A 27757-nucleotide genomic window follows, 5' to 3' on the forward strand; every position below is an offset into this window, starting at 1 on the left:
CCTCTGCCTCCCTGATTCAAGCAATTCTCCTGTCTTAGCCTCCCGAGTTGTTGGGATTACAGGCATGTGCCACCACACTCAGCTAATTTTTGTATTTTTAGTAGAGTTGAGGTTTCACCATATTGGTCAGGCTGGTCTTGAACTCCTGACCTCAGGTGATCTGCCTGCCTCAGCCTCCCAAAGTGCTGGGATTACAGGCATGAGCCACCGCGCCTGGCCTATCCTAAAGATTTTAAAAACTGTTTTAGAAGGACACCCCACTAATATTTAGATTTGATTATTTATAGTCCACCTCAAGGCACTGGTTTTGAACAAGAGGGTTAAGTTAGGAGTACAAGTTCTCAAATCAAACTGCTGGAGTTCAAAATCCAGGTTATTGCTACCCCAGCCCCATAAACTGTGAGACCATGGAGAAGCCATTTAACCTCTCTGTGTTTCCATATTTATTTATTTTTAGCTGGAGTCCCACTCTGTCGCCCAGGCTGGAGTGCAGGGGCGTGATCTTGGCTCCTTGCAACCTCCACCTCCCTGGTTCAAGCGTTTCTTCTGTCTCAGCCTCCCTAGTAGCTGGGATTAAAGGTGCCTACCACCAATCCTGGCTAATTATTTTGTATTTTCTTCTTCTTTTTCTTTTTTTAGATGGAGTCTTGCTCTGTGGCCAGGCTGGAGTGCAGTGGCACAATCTCGGCTCACTGCAACATCCGCCTCAAGTTCAAGCGATTCTCCTGCCTCAGCCTCCAGAGTAGCTGGGACCACAGGCGCGTGTCACCACGCCCAGCTCATTTTTTGTATTTTTAGTAGAGACGAGGGTTTCACCATGTTGGCCAGGATGGTCTTGATCTCTTGACCTCGTGATCCTCCTGCCTCAGCCTCCCAAAGTGCTGGGATTACAGGCATGAGCCACTGCACCCAGCCTATTTTGTATTTTCAGTAGAGACAGTGTTTCACCATTTTGGCCAGGCTGGTCTCGAACTCCTGACCTCAAGTAATCCACCCACCTCAACCTCCCAAAGTGCTGTGATTACAGGCGTGAGCCACCGTGCCGGGCCCTGTTTTTCAATTTTTACCCTTTATAAGTACTTTCAGAAGTACTTAGAACAAACCTAAATGACTAGGGCAACAAATTTTATTATCTCCATTTGACACTTGGTGAAACATTCTCAAAATGTATGACTAGTCCAGGTTCCCAGAGGTGATCAATGATGCTACAGTAATGAAAATCAGATATTCATCCAGACTTTGCTATGACAGAGATTCTTTGTTTGGCCAAACTTTAGTCAGACTTCTGAATCTTCTGATAGGTCCATCTGTGCACTTCCTTGTAAAGTCCAGTTTTAGCAGAAAACTATGCTAAGTCAGTTTAGCAAGAACCCCTCTTCCTCCATATCTGATCAGGCTCCTCATCCTCCAGCATCTCCCAGGTGATGTCTGATCACTGTGGCCTGTCTTCAGCAAGAATCCTGTTAGATTGATTTGGCCAGAGTTTCACTTACCCCTGAGGTTTCCTCTTAGTTATTTTCCATCTACTGACCCCTTACATTGTTCCTTGGTGAATCAGATTCCTGAACCATTGCTCAAGACAAATGTTTGCCAAAGCTGGTAAAAACAGATGTGGATTTGTAAGGTATCAGTATACTCTGGCTGGGTTTGGTGGCTTGCATCTGTAATTCCAGCTACTTAGGAGGCTGAGGCAGGAGGATTGCTTGAGCCCAGGAGTTTGAGGCTGCAGTGAGCTATGATCATGCCACTGACTCTGGCCTAGGTGACACCGCAAGATGCTGTCTCTTAAAATAAGGGGAAAAAAGTATACTCTCTGAAACTATGTTTGAGTCCCCGCCTTCTTTTAAAGATACCTTTTGGGCTGGATGTTCTTTCTGGCTTTCTGTGAAGCCTCTGTATTCTCTCTATTGGATCCTGCTTCTCCCATGGGAAATTCTGTCATCTGAAACCCTTCTTCTGAATCCCTACTGACTATATCCTTTGCCAATTTCGTCCACCACTGCCAGATCCTTTCCCTTTCCACTCCAGCCCCACAGTCACTTGCACTTTAGGCTCCCTACCCTCCACTGGGGGCTCTGAAGGGACTGAGAGGACCCTCCAAATCAATCACTTGAGGCTGAAAAGAGAGAAAAAAAAATTAGACTTTTTTGAAACTGGGCAAATAAAAAAAAAAGTAAAAATAATTTTCCACAAATATTGGTAAAAAGCTTTAGCCCTTACTAAGTAGGTAAACTCAACTTGTCCCATTTTCTTTTTTTTCTGAGGCGAATTCTTGCTCTGTCGCCCAGGCTGGAATGCAGTGGCACGATCTCTGTTCCCTGCAACCTCTGCCTCCAGTGTTCAAGTGATTCTCCTGTCTCCGCCTCCCTAGTAGCTGGGACTACAGGCATCTGCCACCATGCCTGGCTCATGTTTTTCTATTTTTAGTAGAGATGGAGTTTCACTATGTTGGCCAAGCTAGTCTCGAACTCCTGACCTCAGCTGATCTGCCCGCCTTGGCCTCTCAATATGCTGGGATTGCAGGGGTAAGTCACCGTGCTGGCCAACTTGTCCCATTTTCATCAGAAATACAATTTGGATAAAAATTAAAGTAGAAATATTGGCTGAGTGCGGTGGCTCACGCCTGTAATCCCAGTACTTTGGGAGGCCGAGGCGGGCAGATCACCTAAGGTCGGGAGTTCAAGACCAGCCTGACCAACATGGAGGAACCCTGTCTCTATTAAAAATACAAAATTCGCCAAGTGTGGTTGTGGGTGCCTGTAATCCCAGCTACTTGGGAGGCTGAGGCAAGAGAATCACTTGAACCCAGGAGGTGGAGGTTGTAGTGAGCTGAGATGCTGCCATTGCACTCCAGCCTGGGCAACAAGAATGAAACTCTATCTCAAAAAATAAAAATAAAAATAAAAAAAAAGTAGAGACAAACCAGTGAGTTTGTATTACTTTTTACTGCCTCATGACTAAAATTTTAAAGTGAAAAGCCCGCTAGACATTGTGCTGTGTGCCTGTATTCCCAGCTATTCAGGAGGCTGATATTGGAGAATGGCTTGAGCTTAGGCATTCAAGTTCAACCTGAGCAACATAGTGAGACCCCATCTCTAAAGAAAAGAAGAAAAGCCATTAAGATCTGGTTGCATCAGTCTGCACGTTTATGTATGTGTACATGTATATATCTATGTTTGTATATTATATGTACATAATGTTTTCTACCTCTGATGGTATTACCAAACTAAAATACCAGAACTGGCTTAGGGATAAATGAGTACTCAAACAAATAAAGTATTCATAAAATTCTCAGAAAAATAGAAAATGACTCAAATGGTTTTTTTTTTTTTTTTTTTTTTTTTTTGAGATGGAGTCTCGCAGTGTCTCCCAGGCTGGAGTGCAGTGGCCTGATCTCGGCTCACTGCAACCTCTGCCTCCTGGGTTTCAAGTGATTCTCCTGCCTCAGCCTCCCAAGTAGCTGGGATTACAGGTGTGTACCACTACGCCTGGCTAATTTTTTGTTTTTTTTTTTTTCAGTAGAGACGGGGTTTCACCGTGTTAGCCAGGATGGTCTCGATCTCCTGACCTCGTGATCCGCCCGCCTCAGCCTCCCAAAGTGCTGGGATTACAGGTGTCAGTCACCGAGCCCGGCCAAGTATTCCTATTTTTATGGCAATATAGTTATTTGTATTATTTCTATAAAAATGTGTTCTCCTGTAACAAGACATAATTGGAGGCACTGGTTATATTAACCAGGTTTTGACTGGAATGTCATATTTTCAGATATGACCAGATGGTTTTAAGGAGCTATGATTGACTTTATGGAGCCAATAAAGTTTTCCTTTGAAAAACCGGCCTGAGGGTTCCCAGACATACAGGTGAGTGGCTGGGCACGGTGGCTCACACCTGTAATCCCAGCACTTTGGGAGGCCGAGGCGGGTGGATCACGAGGCCAGGAGTTCAATACCAACCTGGCCAAGATGGTGAAACCCGTCTCTACTAAAAACACACACACAAAAAAAAAAAAAAAAAAAAAAAAAAAAAAGCCGGGCGTGGTGACAGGCACCTGTAATTCCAGCTATTCAGGAGGCTGAGGCACAGAATTGCTTGAACCCAAGAGGCGGACGTTGCGAGCCCAGATCACGCCACTGCACTCCAGCCTGGGCGACAGAGTGAGACTCCGTCTCAAAAAACAAACAAACAAACAAACAAAAAACTCCCACAGATGAGTAAAGAATGTCACTCTCTGGCGGCCCAGGAACTTCAGTGTATTTTAGGGACCTCAAGAAGAGAGGAATACAGCCAAATCTCTTAAGTGTTTCAGATGCAGTCGGATGGCTAATAGTTTAAGATGTAGCTGAGGTAATCCATGAAGATTTCCTGAAGAAGTTCGCATGAAATGTGAGAGGGCAATTAACTCTTAAAATTTTTATTGAGCACCTACTATATACTTGTCAGATGCTCTTCTACACATTTTACCAATGATTCTTAATCCTCACAACAGCTCTTTGATTAGGTTTTCAAGGAAAACTAGGTCTTTTCAAAATAACGTAATGATCACAAAACATATAGAACATACAGCTCTGCATCTTGACTATGGTGTGTAGATCTACATGTGATACAATGACATTGAACTATACACACATCACACAACTATTAAATCCCTCCTTTTGAGACTGTACTAAAATTATGTAATATGCAATCATTGGGGTAAACTGAAAGAGTAAATTGGATCTCTCTGTACTATCTTCAAGTAGTGTTTAGGTATTTTATAAAAATTATGTCCTACAGTTTGGGTTTGTCCAATGTTTTTCTCATAGATGGGGGTTATGGCTTTTGGAGAGAAAGACCACAGAGGTCTGTAGTATATTTTCAACTGTGAATCTATTTCAAAATAAAAAGTTAAAAAAAAATTCTCCAAGGGGGGGATGATTAGCAAACTGACTAGTCCTTTCTAGCCCTCCAACACTCCCGCCCCACACGCACACAGACCCACTCCCTCATTAATTCCTGTAACTTGGGATGTTTCGAATGTGGATAGAGAAACTAAGCTTAACTATGCGCTTCCAGCACCTCGTATCTGGTACGTTTGTTCAACAGAAAGCCTTAGGAAGGGGGAGGACAGGCATGGTAAAAGGAAGGTCTGGGAAGGTCGTTCGGTTCCTTCCAATCCAAACGAGAGGCTTCTCAGACTGTTTATTCTCACACCAGGGCCGTGGCCGAGACCCAGAGGTCCGCTTCCGGCTACGGCCGAACAGCTGTACCGCACGTACCGGGAACCTTCAGGGCGCAGCTGGAACTGCTGCAAAAGGCCTCCGGGCGTACCAGACAGGTCGCAAGGGCGGGGGTCCCCACCTAGCGGAAATGCACGGAAGCCAACCCCTCCCCCTTCCCCCGCGAGGAGCGGGGCGGACTCGTCAGCCACCACTCCCCAGGCTCGCAGGAAGAAACTGGGACGTTGCGGACGCGGAGCTGGCCAAACCCGCGGCGCGTGGCACGCGCGAGCCCTCCCGCGCATGCTCCACCCGCCGGCCTCCAGCCCGCGCCCGGGGCCCCGCCTCCCTCCCTGCTTCTCCCCTTCCCCCGTCAGCCTCCCTCCGAGTTTGGCCCCTCCGGCCGGGCGATCGACGTTCCGCGTGCGTGCGGGCGCCTGACTTCACTTCCGGCTAACGCGCTCCGCTTGCCCCCTGGCCCCGGATGGTGACTGGCGGTGGTGCTGCACCTCCCGGGACTGTCACTGAGCCGCTTCCCAGTGTGATTGTGCTGAGCGCAGGCCGGAAGATGGCGGCTGCGGCGGCCTCGGGCCCCGGCTGCTCCTCGGCGGCGGGGTCGGGGGCGGCCGGGGTCTCGGAGTGGCTAGTGCTGCGGGACGGCTGCATGCACTGCGACGCCGACGGGCTGCACAGCCTGTCCTACCACCCTGCGCTCAACGCCATCCTGGCCGTCACTAGTCGCGGGACCATCAAAGTCATCGACGGCACCTCGGGGGCCACACTGCAGGCCTCGGCGCTCAGTGGTGAGTGTGCCGCACGCCGGGCGGGCGCGAAGCCGGGGAAAGAAGCCGCCCAGCCCCGGGGCTCGGCCTCGCGACTTGGGGAAGCGAGGTGGCGGGAGGGCAGGGCTGGGGGTTCGGGCCCGGCCGTGAAGGGAGGCCCGGAAGCTGATGGAGGGGGACCTTAGGACTTGGCTTTTTCAGCGGCTGCAGCTGGGAGGAAAGACCGGCGAGTCAGGGAGTGGTGGAAGGGGAGTTGCCTTTCGGGCCTGGAGCGTCCGGTCTGGCTTGGTCCTCTGCGAGAGGTGAGGAGGCCTCGGAGCTTGGCACCGGAGGAAACCAGGCCCGGGTAGGCCCTGGAGAGGCTGTCGGTCCTGCGCCCGGTTAGATGAGAGCGGAAGGCTGGAAGGGTTGACCCCGGTCGAGAGGCTGGTGGCCGGAGGCGGGGGGCGGGGAGCGTCCGAGCCGGCACCTAAGCCCTCACTTGTGGGAGAGGAGCCGGCAATCTACTGTTCTCAGGTCCCGCAGGTGCGGGGACAGACCGGGGGCTGTGCGCCCGAGGTGGGGGTGGGGGTGGGGGTGGGGTGGGGTGGGGGTGGGGAGGGAAGTAGGCGGGCCAGCTGCCTGAACTGCTTGGTCGACGACTGTAGGACTCTGCGGACGCCAAAGACTACTAGACCTGGTCCCCTTGCTCGGGGCTTCCAACTTCTACGCCCCAGTGACGAGAAAGTCAGTACCTGTGGTGTATGAAATAGATTCTTTTGGGTTTGTAACTTCAGGCCGTCTCTACTTGTTTTCCCACAGCGACCCGAAAATTGGGATTTGAAGGTGTGTCTGAGTCTCACCATTGGAAGAGAGCACTTCTGGGTGGCGTAAACCTTGGTCCAGGGACGGGACTTTTAGATGCGTGAGGTGTATGCTCAGTGGACGGACTGGAGTGGTTTTGGAATGGCCCTGGCTGAGTTACATTTGGCGGAGATGACATTTCATTTGTGGTTAAATGATGGGTGGCTTAATTTGGATGTGGTAGAAAAGTTAGTCTATGAGTGAATTGTACTCCTGCATAGAGATATAATGTATACAACTCTCTGCATTTAGCCAAGTGGAAGTAGTTACGTGGTCAACCAATTCACTTGTATTTTAACGTAGACAACAAGGAAAAGTTTACTGTGTGGATAATAAGTCATTTGTAAGAGTAAATGGCAGTTTAGGGATGCAAACGTGAAATTAGACATGTTAATTATTGTCGACGTTAGAGTTGTGAAAGAATTGGATTATGTATAGTTTTAGGATATAAACCTGGAATATAGCTAAGAGAAAGTTTTGGGAGGTAGGTTTGTAATTTTTTCTTTTCTTGGCTTAGTAAATGATAGGGGTGGCCTAGATGTAGCAGTGAACAGTTACTGCAACTTGGACATAATGGCTTGTCACTGTGTGTAAGAGGGAGATGCTCATTAGTAATTGGGTATCTTTCCTTTTCAAAGTCATTTAAAATATTTCAAGTATGAAAAGGTATGAAGAGTAATTACAGTGAACACCATGCATCCCCAACTCAGCTTAAGAAATAAAACTTCACAAATAGGATTAAAATCTCAGCTGAATCTCTCCTGGACTGCATTTCTCCAAACCTCCCTCTTCATAAACGTTATCTGTAATTTGATTTTATCCTTTTCATACATGTCTACACTTTTTAGTATATGTTTCTATCTTGAAGATGTAGTATTTTTGTGATTTTTAACTTGGAATCAGTGGTATCATATGTACTAGAATTTCTAAAGAAAGTCATTAACAAAAGTATTCAAGTGTTTTGGATAGATAGAGGAATTTTGTGGGGGTGCTTTTTATGTCTGGAGGCCATGTTTGAGAATAATAATGTGTGTCAGGGTTTGTTGATTGGGGAAATTGGACATATATTTATGTGCCTGTACACGGAAGGGAAGACAATATTCACTTTAATGGTAGATTACTAAAGAGGAGGGTTTTAGGTGTATAACATGAAGGTATAGGTAGGTAAGTAAAACATAGCATTGATTTTGGGATAACAGGTTTTGTTGGGGCATTTGTTAATTAGAAGAGTTTGGGATTGGATAAAATTGCAGGTCCCCATGCATGAAGATTGAGTATATGAATTAAAATATGTAGAAGAGTTTATAGTGAATGGAATGAAGGATTACAGAAAAAATTTGAACGTTAACAATGGATGTATTCGGAAACATTTTCGTATATGAGAAATGAAATTTATTATTATTTGTAAAATTTATTTATGTTTGTAGAGATGGGGTTTTGCTGTGTTGCCCAGGCTGGTCTTGAACTTCTGGCCTCAAATGATCCTCCCACCTCAGCCTCCCAAAGTGCTGGGGTTACAGGCATGAGCTGTCTCACCTGGCCTGAAGTTTATTATTATTAATAATTATCAGAGGTTGTATAGGGTCCTGTTTGCCCCAGTTCAGATGATCGAGGAGGGAATGCTGCATTTTATGCTTTACTTGGAATCTGCAGGTATTTAGTAAGTTTGCTTTTAATGATTAATAGAGGGTGACAGCCCTATAAATAGAGAGAAGATGCCAGTAGTGATCATGGTCCTAACATAATCCCTCTTTCCCGTTTATGGGCAATGGACCACTTTCTTTTCTACCACAGAGGAAAGGCATCTGTGTCTGAGGGGATAAAGCTTGGGGATAACCATATAGAGTTTTACTAGGTAATAGAGTAAGATGTCTTATGGATGCCTGGGGTTCAGTTTATAGGGTTATGGGTTGCCTGTAGATTTGAAGTTGAAGGATGGAAACAGGACTTGTATGTATATGTATTGGGTGGCAAAGACAGTGAATTTTTAACTATGACTACTAGTATATGTCTTTATATTATCTGTGTCTGATATAAAATGTTTATAAATAAACTTTAACTGGATTAAGAGCTATCAGTATATACACAGGTTGGGTAAGTATTTGCTCCCTGTCAGTATTGAAGAGTGAAGATTTTTGAGGCTCTAAGCTGCACGATCTGGCCTTTACTAGTCTCTCTAGTCTTGTCTCCTTATTTATAAGTTTTGTGAAGTAGTCCATTTAATTCTCTTTCCTAACTACAGTAGTTTTGTTCTTTCTTGGAATGCACCAATTCACTCCAGTCATTTAGCTGAGTCTTAGTCATTTTCAAGATCTAGAGCATATCTTAACTTCCTGATCCCTTTAGCCAGAAATGACTGAAGCCCTAAGCACATGCTGTCCTATTAGTGTCCATTTTAGTAATCTGGCAGCTTACTCTTCTGTGGTATTTTTTCAGCCATCTTGAACTATTTAAATTTAAATTCCATTTTATTTAGCTTTTTGTAAATATTTGAGGTCTGTCGCATATTTCAAGGTCCTTGTGGGGAGGTACTTTGTTTGTTTATATATCCCCCCTCCAGGACCCAGGATCCCTAGTATACAGTGTGTGTGTATGTGTGTGTGTGTGTTTGTTTATATATATATATATGTATTTATCTCACTCTGTGGCCCAGGCTGGAGTGCAGCAGTGTGATCTTGGCTCACTGTAACCTCTGCCTCCTGGGCTCAGGCGATCCTCCTGCCTCACCCGCCCCGATAGCTGGGATTACAGGTGCACACCACCACACCTGGCTAATTTATTTTTTATTTTTTTAGTAGAGACAGGGGTTTCACCATCTTGGCCAGGCTGGTCTCGAACTTCTGACCTCAAGTGATCTGCCCACCTTGGCCTCCCAAAGTGTTGCGATTACAGGCGTGAGCCACCGCGCCCAGCCCAAATGTACAATATAAACTTGAGTATTTTTGATTTGATGCATATATAACAATGAGTATATTAGTACTTCCTTATATACGAATTGCTAAATAAACACATTCCTTGACTTTTTTTTTGTTTAAATTACTTTTCTTTTTTAGAGCAGTTTTAGGTTCACAACAAAATTAAGTAGAAAGTACAGACAGTTCCCTATACCCTCTATCTCCATGCTCACACAGCCTCCCACCCGTCAGTATTCTGCACCAGAGTGGTATGTTACCATTCGTGAACTTAGCACTAACAGTCATCATCTCCCAAAGTCCATAGTTTACATTAGGGCTTACTCTTGGTGTTGTACAGTCTGTGGGTTTGGACAATGTATAGTGACATGTATCCACCATTGTACTATCATAAAGAATAGTTTCACTGCCCTAAAAATCCCCTGCTGTGCCTATTCATCCTTCCCTTCCTTTTCCCCCCAACTGCTCCCTCCCCTCTCCCTGTTGGCAACCACTGATCTTTTTACTGTCTTCATAGTTTTGCCTTATTCTGAATATCATAGTTGTATTTATACCATTTGTAGACTTTTCAAATTGCCTTCTTTATTTATATGCATTTACAGTTCTTCCATGTCTTTTCATGGCTTCGTAGCTCATTCCTTTTTAGTGCTAAATAATATTCCATTGTCTGGATGTAGCACAGTTTATCCATTCACACACCGAAGGACATCTGGCTTCCATGTTTTGGCAACTATGAATAAACCTGCTGTAAAAATTTGTGTGCAGGTTTTTGTGTAGACACAAGTTTTCAAATCATTTGGGTAAATACTAAGGAGCTCAATTGCTGGGTCGCATGTAAGAGTATGTTTACTTTTGTAAGAAATCGACAGACTCTTAGTGACTGTGTACCATTTTGTATTCCCATCAGCAATGAATGCTTCACTTCCTCACCAGCATTTGGGGGGTTTATATTTTGGCCATTATAGTAGTTGTGTAGTGGTGTCTCCTTTTTAAAAATTGTAATTTCCTAATGACATGATGATGTCGAGCATCTTTTCATATGCTAATTTGTCTCTTTTTATATATTTGCTGACTTTGTTTTTTTTTTTGAGACGGAGTCTCTCTCTGTCGCCCAGGCTGGAGTAGGGTGGTGTACTCCACCTGGAGTATCTCCACTTACTGCAAGCTCTGCCTCCTGGGTTCACACCATTCTCTTGCCTCAGCCCCCCGACTAGCTGGGACTATAGGCACCTGCACCACGCCTGGCTAATTTTTTTTTGTATTTTTAGTAGAGACGGGTTTTACCATATTAGCCAGGATGGTCTCGATCTCTTGACCTTGTGATCCACCCGCTTCAGCCTCCCAAAGTGCTGGGATTACAGGTGTGAGCCACCACGTCTGGCCTGACTTTGGATTTTAAAAATAAAAAAGCTACACACCACTTGACCATACTGTTCGTATTACTAGATATGTCCTTTACCCTAGCTATTGTTTGTTCATGAAATTTAGCATAATAGTTAGAAAGGAGCTTGGTTCTGGACACAGATAGCTTGGGTTAAGATCCCAGTGTCTTAAAAAATTAAAAAAAAAAATTCATCCCATTACACAGAATTATTTTAACTTTGACTAAATTATTTAGTATTTCTGTTACAGTTTCCTTATTTGCAAAATGGGGAGGATAATTGTACTCATTGTGAGGATTAAGTGTTAATGCATGTGAAATGTTTGCAGCAGTGTACTTACCAGACAAGTGCCCCAAAAATGTTTTGTCTTATCTACTTTAATTCCCTGTAAATAATCTTGCTTTTGGCCTGGTGCTCTGGCTCATGCCTGGGGTCCCAGCACCTTGGGAGGCTGAGGCAGGTGGATCGCTTGAGCCCAGTAGTTGAGAGACCTTGTCTCTAGAAAAAAATAAAAAAATTAGCTGGGTATGGGGATGCACACCTGTAGTCCCAGATACTAGGGAGGCGGAGGTGGGAGGATTGCTTGAACCTGGGAGGTTGAGGCTTTAGTGAGCTGTGATTGTGCCACTGCATTCCAGCCTGGGCAACAGAGCAAGACTCTGTCTCAAACAAACAGAAAACAACAAAACCTTGCTTTTTTTTTTTTCTTCTTTTTTACTTAAAGCTTTTCTATATTCAGTTTTTGAACTTAAACTGAACTTTGAACTTCCTAAGTTTTTTTTCTGATTTACCACTTTCCACCATCCTGCAGAACCGATCTAGATTGTGCTTTTATGTAAGAGTAACATATTGTTAAAGTGTTCTCTTACTTAATTACTGGGGATGATGGTTTCTTACTTCCTGAAATAATGCCCCTCCCCAGTGTAGTATATTTTATACTGTTTGTCTTTTTTATGAGCATTTTTGAGATTATGTGGAGAGAGCATGCGCTTTATGTTAGGTAGTCCTGAATTTTGAATTTTAGTTCATTTATGAACTCACTACTTAAACCTCCTGAACCTCAGCTTCCTCATCTGTAAATTAAGATTAATGTTTAATAGAATGGTGGGGAAGATTAAGTGGTCAAACACGTTAAAAGTGCCAACAGTGCATGACAAATGTAAAATAGGGGGTGTTCAGCGAATGCAAATTCCCTTGAGTCTCTTGGCTGCTTGGTCAGTATTGCCACACTCCTTGTGATTACTTTAAAAAAAGTTCACTAAATGTTTACACATAGAGGATAGGCAGATAACATTCAAATGTAGATGGAAATATGAATATTTGTAACAAATATACAGTAATCTATATTTGGATAAATATCTTTTAGTGTATTGGTGTGGCTAAATGTCAGAATGAAGTTAAGATAGTTGTGTTACTAGTTCTGTGTGCACATAGATTTGTTTATGTAGTATATGTACATAAGTAAGTGAAGGTATATGTGTGTGGGTATTAATCAATGGATATCGATGGCAGTATATGTGTAGGAGAAAGTCATGTCTCTTCAGTTTCCGAAGTGAGTTCCAGATTTGTGTTGCAGTGAAAAAGAAAAAAAACCTGCTCAGTGTTTTTATTTTATTTTAATTCATTTATTGAGATGGAGTCTTGCTCTGTTGCCCAGGCTGGTTGGAGTGCAGTGGCGCAGTCTCAGCTCACTGCATCCTCCACCTCCCAAGTCCAAGTGATTCTCCTGCCTCAGCCTCCTGAGTAGCTGGGATTACAAGTGTGCGCCACCATGCCTGGCTAATTTTTTTTGTATTTTTAGTAGAGATGGGGCTTCACCATGTTGGTCAGGCTGGTCTCGAACTCCTGACTTTGTGACCTGCCCGCCCTGGCCTCCCAAAGTGCTGGGATTGCAGGCGTGAGCCACCGCAGCCAGCCCTGCTCGGTGTTCTTAGAGAAACACTCCAGTTTTACATTTCTTTGTATCTTTTTTCTTTTCCTGTATAGATACTGACTTTTTTTTTTTTCCCCCACTAGGTTGTTAGAGTCAGTCCCTCAGTAATATAGATAGTGACTTCGATTTGAGAAATTTGTATAGTGGTCATAAATAAGAGGAAGATCTTTGTACTTTACTGTAGCTTCAGTGAGGTTTAGATTGGGTGTTTGTTTGTTTTTTTTCTTTCCTGATGTAAGAGCTTCTTGATTAAACTTCAGGCCCAGAGCTGCCTGCTCTGAGAAGTCATGGTGCCTGCGTAGTCCTCAAGAAATAAATTTTTTTGGCTAAAATGTGCAGTCTCCTAGTGATAGAAACTGTAAATGATTCAAACCAGTTCTAATTCCTGGCTAACTTTGGTACATGCAGCATTCCTATTCTCAACTATTCTTTGAGAGATAAACGTGATATAGAATTGGGATCTCAATAGCCCTAGAAGATAATTGTCTTATGAAAGCATCTGAGTTCTTTATAAAAACTTAATTTAGCATAATCTCTTTTTGGGCTATGAATATGTACTTTGGCTCTGTTTCTGTTGACTGACTTTAGTGATATTAAGAAAGAATAGAATATTGGCTCTGGAGCCAGACCATTTAAGTTCCAGGTGTGACCTTATGCAAACTGCTTAACCTCTCTCTGTGCTTCATAATTAGTACTTAACTCACTGGATTATTGTAAAGATTAAATAAACTGATACATACAGAATATTGCTTGACTCACCATAAGCAGTCAATAAATGTTACTTTTTTTTTTTTTTTTTTTTTTTTTTTTGAGACGAAGTCTTGCCGTGTCGCCCGACCTGGAGTGCAATGGCGTGATCTCAGCTCACTGCAACCTCTGCCTCCCGAGTTCAAGCAATTCTCCTGCCTCAGCCTCCTGAGTAGTTGGGATTACAGGTGCGCGCCTCCATGCCCAGCTGATTTTTTGTATTTTTAGTAGAGACAGGGTTTCACCATGTTGGCCAGGCTGGTCTTGAACTCCTGACCTTGTAATCTACCCGCCTCCACCTCCCAAAGTGCTGGGATTACAGGCATGAGCCACTGCGCCCGGCTCTACTTTTTGTTTTGGTGTCTTAAATTATATAGTTCAGTTCAACAAGTGTTTGTCTGCCTTATGTAGATAACAAGGTGAATTTGAACCACCTTGGCCATGGTTCCCGTATTTTAAAGTACAAGAACTCCTAGTTTAAGGTAAAAAATTAGGGCCCTCGGCCGGGCTCGGTGGCTCAAGCCTGTAATCCCAGCACTTTGGGAGGCCGAGACGGGTGGATCACGAGGTCAGGAGATCGAGACCATCCTGGCTAACACAGTGAAACCCCGTCTCTACTAAAAAATACAAAAAAATTAGCCGGGCGAGGTGGTGGGCGCCTGTAGTCCCAGCTACTCGGGAGGCTGAGGCAGGAGAATGGCGTGAACCCGGGAGGAGGAGCTTGCAGTGAGCTGAGATCTGGCCACAGCACTCCAGCCTGGGCAACAGAGCGAGACTCTGTCTCAAAAAAAAAAAAAAAAAAAAAAAACAAAAAATTAGGGCCCTCTTATGATTGGAGCTTGGTTGCAGTATTAGTTAATTGAGAAAATACTGTAAAAAGCAACTGCTTTTAAGCAGTTTTAGTTTGTTTATTTTTTATTTTAATTTAATTTAATTTTTTTTTTTTGGGGATGGAGTCTTGCTCTGTTGCCCAGGCTGGAGTGCAGTGATGTGATCTTGGCTCACTGCAACCTCTGCCTCCTGGGTTCAAGCGATTCGCCTGCCTCAGCCTCCCAAGTAGCTGGGATTACAGGCGCATGCCACCATGCCAGGGTAATTTTTGTATTTTTACTAGAGACAGGGTCAGGCTGGTTTTGGACTCCTGACCACAGGTGATCCGCCTGCCTCGGTCTCCCAAAATGCTGGGATTATAGGCGTGAGCCACCATGCCCGGCCAGCAATTTTAATTATTAGACCTCTTTTACCTGTATATTTGAGAAAGAATACAACATGAATGTTTTGGGCTTTCTTTCCGTTCTGGCTTACTTTAAGATTTTTGGGGAGGAGAGGAAACAAGTTAGTTAATGCTTTTCCATTTGCCCTCCAACTTCAAAAATTTTGTTGCTAGTTTTCTCTTCACTTGTTCTTTTTGTCTTTTTGGGTTTGTTTAATACCTTCTTTATTCCTTTACTGTCTTTTCAGTGGGATCTTGGGAGGGAGCAGAGGTAAATATGGATGTATTATATTATTTTTATTTTTATTTTATTTTATTTTTTTGTTTCGAGACGGAGTCTTGCTCTGTTGCCCAGGCTGGAGTGCAGTGGTGGGATCTTGGCTCACTGCAAGCTCTGCCTCCCGGGTTCACGCCATTCTCCTGCCTCAGGCTCCCGAGTAGCTGGGACTACAGGCGCCCGCCACCATGCCTGGCTAATGTTTTTGTTTTTGTATTTTTAGTAGAGACGGGGTTTCACCGTATTAGCCAGGATGGTCTGGATCTCCTGACCTCGTGATCCATCTCCCTTGGCCTCCCAAAGTGCTGGGATTACAGATGTGAGCCACTGCGCCTGGTGTATTATGTTATTTTTAAACTGGAAATCTGTAGTTGTAGCTATGCTTGTTAAACATTTAGTACTCTGTCCTTAGGAATGTTGGCTATAACTATATATAGAACTTAAAAAACAATATATTTCTGTAATGTAGTATGTGAGACCAGCGGGGACGCAAGCAGGAGGTACCTCTCTGATATGTGTGTTGTACGCTGATGGCTTCATGAAAAGGGTGCCTTTGGCAAGATACTTCTCTGAGATACCAACTTTAAAATGGGCAAATGGCCTGTAATCCCAGCACTTTGGGAGGCTTAGGTGGGAGGATTGTCTGAGGCCAGGAGTTCGAGACCAGCCTGGGCAACATAGTGAGACCCCATCTCTACAAAAAAATAAAAAATTACCTGGGTGTGGTGGTGCATGCCTGTAGGCCCAGTGACTTGGGAGGCTGAAGCAGGAGTATCACGTGAGTCCAGCACTTCAGGCAGCAGTGAGCTATGATTGTTCCACTGCACTCTAGCCTGGGGGAGAAAGGCGCTTTTAATATCCAAGCTGTTTCATCATCTGATAAGATATAGAAATTTTTGCAAACTATAGAACTGCAGCACTTCAAATGTAAGGGATACAAAAAAGTTAAGATTAACTTGGGTGTAGAAGAGAAGATAATATAGAGATACAAATTGCAAAAAGAAGGAAGTACAGAGAGGAGATAATAGAGATACAAATAAAAATAATACGGTAATTGCTTTTTAAAACAGTCTGTGGCCTGGAGCGGTGGCTCATGCCTGTAATCCCAGCACTTTGGGAGGCCAAGCCAGGTGCGTCACCTGAGGTAAGGAGTTCGAGACTAGCCTGACCAACATGATGAAACCCCGTCTCTACTAAAAATACAAAATTGGCTGGGTGTGATGGTGCGCGCCTGTAATCCCAGCTATTCGGGAGGCTGAGGCAGGAGAATCACTTGAACCCGGGAGGCAGAGGTTGCCGTGAGCCGAGATCGTACCACTACACTCCAGCCTGGGCAACAACAGTGAAACTCCATCTCAAAAAAAAAAAAAACAAAAAAACCCAAAACAACAAAACAGTCTGTGGCTGGGACAGTGCTGTTAAAAAAAGTAATTATTAGGCTGGGCATGATGGCTCTCGCCTGTAATCCCAGCACTTGGGGGGCCAGGGCAGGCAGATCAGTTGAGGTCAGGAGTTTGAGACCAGCCTTGTCAATATGATGAAACTCCGTCTCTACTAAAAATACAAAAATTAGCCGGGTGTGGTAGTGTACACTTGTAATTCCAGCTACTTGGGAGGCTGAGGCAGGAGAATCGCTGGAACCTGGGAGGTGGAGGTTGCAGTCAGTCGAGATCACAGCACTGCACTCCAGTCTGGGCGAGAAGAGTGAGACTCTGTTTTCCCACTGCCCTCCCTTCCCCCCAAAAAGTAATTATCATCAAGTTTGAGTATGTTAAATCAGGGATGTGTCTTAGAGGAGGTAAATACTATGCTTACTCTTTAGAGGAAATGAATTTTTGAGTGGGAAAGAAGGGAATGTCTTCTTCAAGATATATTGCGGGCACCAGGAATTTAAATCTAAATTTGTTTATGTACTTTTACTTTGATTTATGAAGTAGGAGAGACAGGAAGACTGGGAGATGGCACAGGGCAGTGGTTCTCAACCTTTGTTGTTCATTTAGGATCATCAGGGGAGCTTTTAAGAAAATACCTTGCTTGGGCCCCAGTATTCTGTTTTTTTTTTTTTTTTTTTTTTTTCTTTTTCTTTTTTTTTTTTTTTTGAGACGGAGTCTCGCTCTGTCGCCCAGGCTGGAGTACAGTGGCCAGATCTCAGCTCACTGCAAGCTCCGCCTCCCGGGTTTACGCCATTCTCCTGCCTCAGCCTCCTGAGTAGCTGGGACTACAGGCGCCCGCCACCTCGCCCGGCTAGTTTTTTGTATTTTTTAGTAGAGACGGGGTTTCACCGTGTTAGCCAGGATGGTCTCGATCTCCTGACCTCGTGATCCGCCCGTCTCGGCCTCCCAAAGTGCTGGGATTACAGGCTTGAGCCACCGCGCCCAGCCGGGCCCCAGTATTCTGACTTAAGTGGCCTGGAGTGTAGCCCAGGCATACTGTTTTTTTTTTTTTTTTTTTTTTTCCTTCTTCTTCGAACTATGCCAGCTGGTTCTAATGTGCAGTTAGGTTTAGAAGTTCAAAATCCCTGGCCAGGCATGATGGCTCATGCCTGTAATCCCAACACTTTGGGAGGCCAAGGTAGATGGATCTCAAGGTCGGGAGTTCGAGACCAGCCTAGCCAGCATGGTGAACCCCCCCCCCATCTTTACTAAAAATACAAAAAATTAGCCAGGTGTGGTGGTGCGCCCCTGTAATCCCAGCTACTCAGGAGGCTGAGGCAGAAGAATCGCTGGAACCCAGGCGGCAGAGGTTGCAGTGAGTGGAGATCACACCATTGCACTCCAGCCTGGGTAACATAGTGAGAGACTGTCCCCCACACCAAAAAATGAAAATAAAAATAAAAAATAAAAAAATAAAAAAACAGGAATTCAAACTCCCTAGACTTTAGAGAAGTTTATTTGGTGTGTTTGGGATAAATGAGAGCTTCCTCTCCCCCCGCCCCCTTTTGAAATGGAGTCTCACTCTGTCTCCCAGGCTGGAGTAGCAGTGGTGTGATCTCGGCTCACTTCAACGTCTGCCTCCTGGGTTCAAGTGATTCTCCTTCATCAGCCTGCCTAGCATCTGGGATTACAGGTGTATACCACCATGCCTAGCTAATTTTAGTACTTTTAATAGAGACAAGGTTTCACCATGTTGGCCAGGCTGGTCTGGAACATCTGACCTCAAGTGACCTGCCCTCCTTGGCCCCCCAAAGTGCTGGGATTACAGGCGTGAGCCACCGTGTCATTATGGCATTAATTACCTCTTGACATATAGTAAGTAATGCCATAAGGTAAATTAGAGCTGATATAAGGATGGTGATATATTAAATTTGTGCTTTTAGGTGGTCTTGGGAAGGCCTCTTTGAGGTGGTGTCTGAGTAAAGATCTGCATGATGCAAGATGGCATCAGTGTGGATATCCAGGGGACATTTCTGTTTGTTATATAATAGACAAAAACAGCTAGATAGATTTTCATACTTGGATGGAATTCGAGTTGGGCTAACTTAAAATGTAGGCTCTGTGAGGAGTGATGAAGATGTCTGTGACTACCGTTCAGGAGATATCTGGCATGTATATTAAAACAGAAAACAGTAATTTCAAATATGAGCTCTAAATAGAAATTCACAAGGGCACATGTTCCAAACTGTAGGATTATTATATTGATTAGTAGCTGAGTTGCTTCTCACATTGGCACCTTTGTGCAGCAGTAGCAATTGATTTTTCTTTTTCTTTTTTTTTTTTTTGAGATGGAGTCTGGCTCTGTCACTCAGGCTGGAGTGCAGTAGTGTGATCTTGGCTCGCTACAGTCTCCATCTCCCGGGTTCAAGCAATTCTTCTGCTTCAGCCTCCCGAGTAGCTGGGACTACGGGCACCTGCTACCACGCTCGGCTAATTTTTGTGTTTTTAGTAGAGACTGGGTTTCACCTTATTGGCCAGGCTGGTCTCGAACTCCTGACCTCAAGTGATCCACCCACCTCAGCTTCCCAAAGTGCTGGGATTACAGGCATGAGCCACCTCGTCAGGCGCCATTGATTTACAGATGGTTAAGGGTTCTCTTGCGCAACATCCGTTGGGAAGTTAGTCTTCAAATTTTACTTAACTATAGCCAGTTTAGCCAGATTGCACACCTGTAGTCCTAGCTACTTGGGAGACTGAGGTGAGAAGATTGCTTGAGACCAGGAGTTCGAGATTAGCCTGGGCAACATAGTGAGACCCTCTCTCTTTAAAAGAAAAAAAAAAATATATATATATATATAGAGAGAGAGAGAGAGAGAGAGATGTAGAGAGAGTGTGTGCGTGCATGCACATGCTCCAGGTCAGCATCCTAAAGGAATAATATAACTTATGTGTCCCAAGACGTTGAGAGATTTAACTATGATAAATCGAACAATGTATATGAAAAAACCCCACAGCAAGTATCTTACAGGGAGTAGTAGGTCTTTAGAGATTGAGCCTTATCCATGATAAATTTTTTGTGGTGATTATGTTTTCAAAACAAATGATATCAGATACTAAAGATTATAGCAAAATAAGAGTGGTCTGATGACACTTGTGGTTAATGTGAATGAAGAGAATCATAACTTGGAACTCTTAATTCCAGTAATTTTGTATCTTTTGGTGAACCTCTTCTGTGCTTAAGTAGATGTTGGTTCTCTTGCCTGAAACAACACTGTCCTTGCATTGTGTTTTATCATTTGTTACCTTTTCTTCATGGTGCAGCCACTGACCTTTCCCGAACTTGTTTTGCAGTGAGTTCTGCTTTACAGGAATACTCATTTTGGCTTTTAATACTATCGTGTTACTAACATTTTTTCTCTTATTAAATGATTTCATTTTTGGTTAATTATCTATCAAAAGCTTTGTGAGAACCTTACATTAATTTTGTATCTTCTTTTTAAAAAAATTTAAAAATTCTTGTGGGTACATAGTAGGTATATATATTTTTGGGTTACAGGAGATGTTCTGATACAGGCTTATATCTTCTTTATTGACTTTGAATGATCTTTGCATATAGTACATTTTAATAGGCTATTTTAAGCATTGAAGTCTGATGAGATCTCAGTGGAAATGGAGTTTTACAGTGTATTGTCAGTTTGAAAAGATAATGTATTTCTTGTAACATTTTTGCAAGTTTTTTAGGGTTGTACACTATTTCTTAAAGTATTAGAATTGGTAATTGAAAAAATTTCTTTCCTTCGAAATTTTCAATTTTACCATCCTGGGCAACATAGCAAAACCCTGTCTCTACAAAAAATACAGAAATTAGCCGGGCGTGGTGTCACACACCTGTAGTCCCAGCTACTTGGGAGGCTGAGGTGGAAGGATTGCTTGAGCCTGGGAGGCAGAAGTTGCAGTGAACCGAGATCGCACCATTGTACTCCAGCCGGGCGACAGAGTGAGACCCTGTCTCAAAAAAAAAAAAAAAGGAATTTTCAATTTTTAAAGTGATATACCGTATAGGATGTTAGATAGACTAAGGGAAAAATAAGCATGTGTAATTTCATTACCTAGAGATGGGCATTGTTAACATTTTGGTATTTCTTTTTACTTTCTTCTATTTTGTTGGTTTTTTTTGGGGGGACAGAGTCTCTCTCTCTGTTGCCAAGGCTAGAGTGCAGCGGTGCAGTCACGGCTCACTGCAACCTCTGCCTTCTGGGTTCAAGCGATTCTCCTGCCTCAGCCTCCCAAGCAGCTGGGACTACAGGTTCATGCTGCCATGCCCGGCTAATTTTTTGTATTTTGGTAGAGACAAAATACAGGGGTTTCACCGTGTTGCTCAGGCTGGTCTCAAACTCCTGAGCTCAGTCATTCCGCCCGCCTCGGCCTCACAAAGTGCTGGGATTACAGGCATGAGCAACCGTGCCTGGCCTCTTCTATTGTTTAATATATTTTTATAGAATTTAGATCATAGTGATGTATTATGAACTACCCCCACCTTAGTTAATAGCATAGTTAATAGGCTGTTGCCCCATGTGTTTATTGTTTTTTTTTTTTTTTTTTTTTTGAGACAGAGTCTCACTCTTTCGCCCAGGCTGGAGTTCAGTGGCACGATATTGGCTCACTGCAACCTCCACCTCCTGGGTTCCAGTGATTCTCCTGCCTCAGCCTCCCAAGTAGCTGGGATTACAGGTGTCTGCCACCACGCCCAGCTAATTTTTGTATTTTTAGTAGAGACAGGGTTTCACCAGGTTGGCCAGGCTGGTCTCAAATTCCTGACCTCAAGTGATTCGCCCGTCTCGGCCTCCTAAAGTGCTGGGATTACAAGTGTGAAGCCATTGCGCCTGGGCATGTTTATTCTTTTACAGTATCATTTTAAAATTTTTATTTTTTATAGACTATAGAGTAAAATTGCCTATTTTTTTGTGTACTAGTAATACAGCTACACACATATGCATAGGTTGATGTAAACCACCATGACAGTCAGGATACAGACCAGTTTCAACACCTGAAAAAATTCCCTGTGGTATCCCTTTATAGTCGCATCTTCCCTGTACCACTAATCTTTTGGGACCACTGATCTGTTCTTCATACTGTGGAGTTTTGTGTTTTCTACATTGTTATTGAAATGTAATCATTCAGTATATAACCTGTTGATACTAGCTACTTGCACTTAGCGTAATGCCCTTGAGGTTCTCTCAAGTTTTTGCATGTATTAGTAGTTCATTCCTTTTTTATTACTGAATAGTATTCCATTGTATTGATGTATAATTATTTGTTCTGCCAGTCACTCTTCGAAGTGAGTTTGGGGCTGCGTGTGGTGGCTTGTTAATTCTGTAATCCCAGCACTTAGGGAGGCCGAGGTGGGCACATCACTTGAGACCAGGTTGGGGAACATGGCAAAACCCTGTATCTACAAAAAATACAAAAAATTAGCCAGACATGGTGGTGTGCACCTGTGGTCCCAGCTACTTGGGAGGCTAAGATGGGATGATTACCTGAGTGGTGAGCAGTGATTTCGCTACCATACTTCAGCCTGAGTGACACAGTGAGACCTTGTTTCAAAAAAAGACAAAGACAAAGAAAAAAAACATTTGGGGTGTTTTCAGTGTGTGATGATTATAAATAGAGCGACTATAAACTTCTGAGTACAGATTTTTGTGTGAACATAAGCTTTTATGTCTTCAGGGTAAATACACAGAAGTAGGATTACAGGGCCGTTTGGTAAGTGTGTATTTAACTTTTTAAGAAACTGTCAAACCAGCGTGGCTGTACCATTTGTATTTCCTTTAGAAATGTATGAGAGTTCCAGTTGTTCTGCATCCTTGCCAGAACTTCATACTATCTTCATATTGTTAAGATATCTGTACTGCCCCAAACAATTTGCAGACTCATTGCAATTCCTATCAAAATCCCAATAACTTTTTTTCTATTTCTGGGAAAAAAAAAAACTGTTCTAAAATTCATATAGAATCTCAAGGGACCCTAAATAGTTCAACATAATCTTGACAAAGAACAGACTTGGAAGATTAACACTTTCTGATTTTAAAATTTAGTACGAAGCTACAGTAATCAAAATAGTAAGGTACGAGCATAAAGACAGACATACAGACTGATGGAATAGAGAGCCTAGAAATAAACTATTGCACATATGGTCAAATGATTTTCAACAAGGAGGCCAAGACCGTTCATTGGGGGAAATGACAGTCTTTTCAACAAATGATGCTGGAAAGACTGAATACTCACATGCAAAAGGTATGAAGTTGAACTTTAACACCATATACAAAATACAACAACAGAGAATAAGTGTTGGTAAGGATGTGGAGAAATTGGAACTCTTGTGCAGCTGCTGGTGGGAATATAAAATGGTGCAACCATTATGGGAAATGGAGTTTCCTCAGAAAATTAAGGAAAAAATAGAATTACCATATGATCGCTGTTCTGTTTCTGGGTATGTACCTCAAAGAATTGAAAGCAGGGAATCAAGGAGATATTTGTACGCCAGTGTTCATAGCAGCACTCTTCGAAATAGCCAAAAGGCCAAAGCAACCTAAGTGCCTGTCCGTTGATAGTTTAATGGATAAAAGGAAGGAAATTCTGACATAGGCTCTAATGTAGAGGAACCTTCAGGACATTATGCTAAGGGAAATAAGCCAGTCACAAAAGGAAAAATACTATGTGATTCCTTCCATTCATGTGAGATACTTTGAGTAGTCAAATTCATGAAGACAGAAAGTAGCAAAGTGGTTGCCAGGCTTTGGGGAGGGGATAAAAGTCAGTTACTGTTTCAAGGGTACAGAGTTTCAGTTTTGCAGGATGAAAGGTCTTCTGAGATGGATGGTAATGATGGATAAACAGCAGCATGAATATACTTAATACCACTCAACCGTACACTTAAATGATAAAATGGTAAATTTTATGTGTATTTTACCACAATTTAAAAAACTACATAATTAAAAAAATCCAGTGGTCATGTTTATATAGTCATATCTCTTGGCTCTACTTTGTTCCATTGAGCTATATGTCTGTCCTTTGCAAGTACCACACTTTCTTGTGGTACTGCCTTTTCAAATACATTTCAGTCAGTTTATTTATATGGCGCAATCATAGCTCACTGTAGCCTTGAACTCCTGGGCTCAAGTGATCTCCCACCTCAGTGTCTGAGTATCTGAAACTCCAGGTGTGTGCCACTATGCCTGGCTAAATTTTTTAAATTTTAAGATACAGACGAGGTCTCACTTAGGCTGGTCTCAAACTCCTGGCCCAAGCGATCCTTCTGCATAGGCCTCCCAAAGTGTTGTATTATGGGTGTGAGCTGTCATGCTGACCCCACCTGGGATTTTGATTGAAATTCCATTAAATCTGTAGATCCATTTGGGAAGTGTTGACGTTTTTACCAGATTGACTTGTTCAGTCCATGAACATGGTATTATTTAGGCTTTTGATTTGTGTAGTCAGCCTTTTATACTTTTCAGCATACATATACACAGAAGGTGTATATGTATAAGTATGTTTTAGAGCTATTGTAAACTGGTATTTTAAAAAATAAATTTCGATTTTAGGTTAATCTGTGCTGGTATAGAAAAGTATGATTGATTTTTATCTTACATGGGTAATCATATTTCTGTAAAAAGGGACAGTTTTATTTCTTTTTGATTTGTTTACCTTTTATATCCTCATTTTTTATTGCAGTGACTAGATCTTTTAGTATAGTATTGAATAGGAATGGTAAGAGCATACATCCTTGTTTTCTTCCTGATCTGTATGGGAAAGTATTCAGTCTTTTACCATTAAGTATGTTGACATGCCAGGCACAGTGGTGTGCTCCTGTAGTTCTGGCCTACTCAGGAGGATTGCTTGAGCCCCAGGCATTTGAGTCGCCCTGGGCAATGTAGCGAGACCCTGTCTCTTAAACAAAACAAAACAAAACAAACAAAAAATTCCTGACCTCGTGATCCACCCACCTCGGCCCCCCAAAGTGCTGGGATTACAGGCGTGAGCCACCGTGCCGGGCTGAAAAAGCTGAATTGCTTGATATGTACCATAGACTGAGGTCTCCAGCTGTGGTTACGTGCCATTTCAGACACAGGATTCATTTTGTAAACACATGACATATATTTACAGTATTGATAAGTGCCATATAGTGCCGTAAATGTATTTTCTCTCTTTCTTTTTTTTTTTTTTTTTTTTTGCAATTCAGCTTTTTCTTGTAATCATATGACTTGTCTCTGCCTTTTGGGAACACTTCCAGCATCACTAGTGGCACCTCGTATGGGTCTCATAGTGTTATTCAGGGTTTATGGTATTACACTAAACCCAATGAAAATACATGAGAATAAGGAGAGATCACTTTTTACTGTGATTACCAATTAACAATTGAGAGATGAACTGCTCACCTGGATATGATTAGGGTCACATGGTGGATACTCGTAATACTTGAACTCACTGCAATAGGAACAAAATTATCACAGTTTTATAATGTATGCTACAGTTAATTTTATGTCGTTATGATTTAATACTGTATTTTTTACATTTGTTTACGTTTTTCTTGACTGGTGCCATATACTATTCGTGTAAGTTTTGATAATTTTAACTTTATAGTAGATTTATGTATATTTTATGTCAGTGAATGATAAAATAGACTAATATCTACATATATTTTATGCATCACTGACATACTGTTTTCTTAATTTTTTAGATATTTCTAGGCTACATGTTTTGTCTGCATGTTTTTTAAATTGTCACAAATCAATATATTGAAAAAAATTTATGAGTGGTCTCATGGTGTTCAAACTTGTATGGTTCGAGGGTTAGCTGGGTTTTCTTCTTGTGCATACCCGTAATAAAGTTTAATTTAAAATGTAGGCATAGTGAGAGATTAACAGCTAATAATAAAATAGAACAATTATAATATAATAGAAGTTATGTGAATGTGGTCTCTCTCAGAATATCTTATTGTACTATACCTACTTTTGGACCTTTGATTGAGAATATCTTATTGTACTGTACTTACCTGTTTTTGCACTTCTATTGACTGGGTAACTGAAACTGCACAAAGTGAAACTGCAGATAAGGAGGGGCACTACTGTATCTAATAATTGTCCATGCTGTCTTTATGCTTATTGAGTTTTGTAAAAAATGACATCCAATAATTCATTTTTAAAAGTTTTGTTTTGAACACTTTAATTTTGCACTTACAGAAAGATTGCGAGAATAGTATGTTACAAAGAACTTCCCTATATACCCTTTACCCAGCTCTACTAGTTTTAAACATTTTACTACATTTGCTGATTATTCCCTTATATGTATATATATACACATACATATTTTTATTCTTCTTGAGAGTTGGTTGCATATATCTTGCTCATTTTCCCTATACTGTTTCTGTGTTTATTTCTCAGAACAATGATGTTCTTTTATAATAGCAATTTGGTTGTCAGATTTTGATAGTTTCACATTGATACTTTTATTTAATTTATGGTACATACTTGAATTTAATCCAGTTGGCCCAATGATGTTCTTCAGAGAAGTTTTTTCCAGTTTAAGATCCAATTCAGGATAATATATTGTGTTTAGTCACTATGTAAACATTTATTTTTAATAGACCATTGGCCTGAAACTCTTTAAGTGTTGAATTTTTGTTCTTTTAACAGCTAAACCAGGTGGACAGGTGAAATGTCAGTATATTTCTGCTGTGGATAAAGTTATATTTGTGGATGATTATGCAGTAGGATGTAGGAAGGACCTTAATGGAATCTTGTTGTTAGACACTGCTCTGCAAACTCCAGTTTCAAAGCAGGATGATGTGGTTCAGCTTGAATTACCCGTTACAGAGGTAAGTTGAAATAAGTATCAATGAGGTCCTCTACTTAAGGTAATATTAGACGTATTAGATGTTAAATGAAATTAAGTCAAACTTTAAGGACGTTATTGTATGTATTGCTATAAAAACAATTTAATTATGGGCCACAACTTCATTTAAATATTAATACTCACCTTTTCTCTGTATAATTAATTCTTGTTGAAATGGTGTTTTTAGGTGTGAATGGTGCATCAGCACAGGTTAAACAGCTGTAACAGAGACCCAAAAAAACAATGGCTTAAACAGGATAGCTTGTTTCCATTAACAGTCCGGGGCTAAATGTATGGCCAGCATTGCCAACCTCAGCATTTGGGTTAGCTTGGAAGTTTTAAGACAGCTGCTCTAGGTCTCATTATTTCCCAGTCACAGGGAAAGAGAGGGCAGGAGGCTAGAGGAGAGCACTGTGGCATCTCACTCTTCCCTCCTTCCTTTTCCCTGTCCCTTAACCCCCTGCCCCCTCTCCTACTCATTTGTTCTTGTTCTCTTTCTGCCTTTCACAACTCAAATACTCTCATATAACCTCATGTTTACCCCATTAGACAGAATTTAGTCACATGGCCACACCAAGCTGAGAGGGAGACTGGGAAAAAGGTGGTTCTTTCCTTTTTGTTTTAAATATTTTAAAATGAGAGAGGAGTACACACTGGTAAACACCAGTATTTTTTTTTTTTTTTCTTTGAGACAGAGTCTTGCTCTGTCACCCAGGCTGGAGTACAGTGGCTCGACCTTGGCTCACTGCAACCTTCTTATCCCGGGTTCAAGTAATTCTCTTGCCTCAGCCTCCCGAGTAGCTGGGATTACAGGCATGCGCCACCACACCCAGCTAATTTTTGTATTTTTAGTAGAGACGGGTTTCACCTTATTGGCCAGACTGGTCTTGAATTCCTCACTGCAATTGATCCGCCTGCCTTGGCCTCCCAAAGTGCTGGGCTTACAGGCGTGAGCCACCGCGCCCGGCCACACAACCAGTAATTTTTGCTATGCATCATGTCTTTCAATAACTTGAGTTTTAAGTTTTAGCCCTATATACTTTTCTGTAGTGTTAAATTTTCTTAATTTTTAAGTCTAGCCCAACTTAAATTCTTTTTGTGTGGGTTCATATCCTGCAGTTTGAAAGTACATTTTTCACAATTACCAGATTTTACATCACCTTAAATAGAACATAAAAGGTTATGTTGTGTTCTCTAATAAAGTGAGAT

At 42.3% G+C, this 27757-nt stretch overlaps 1 protein-coding gene across 11 annotated transcripts in view; it reads left to right on the forward strand.

Annotated features, from left to right (window-relative positions):
* The first annotated feature begins 4997 nt into the window (after positions 1–4997).
* The window catches only part of BIRC6 (baculoviral IAP repeat containing 6), a 255673-nt gene continuing 232913 nt past the window's right edge, over positions 4998–27757 (forward strand). For 8 of the 11 annotated variants that reach the window (XR_004054254.1, XM_030920767.1, XM_030920772.1 and 5 more), the window contains exons 1-2: positions 4998–5998; positions 26350–26531. Coding sequence is in view for 10 of the 11 variants with exons in the window: in XM_030920767.1 (XP_030776627.1) it covers positions 5680–5998; positions 26350–26531 (501 nt within the window). In the remaining variant the exon portion in view is untranslated. The remainder of the gene's footprint in view (positions 5999–26349; positions 26532–27757) is intronic. The other 3 variants (XM_030920771.1, XM_030920773.1, XM_010372407.2) reach the window with 2 other exon arrangements.

This window comes from Rhinopithecus roxellana, chromosome 17 (genome assembly GCF_007565055.1).
Source record: "Rhinopithecus roxellana isolate Shanxi Qingling chromosome 17, ASM756505v1, whole genome shotgun sequence".
Classification (NCBI taxonomy): Eukaryota; Metazoa; Chordata; class Mammalia; order Primates; family Cercopithecidae; genus Rhinopithecus; species Rhinopithecus roxellana.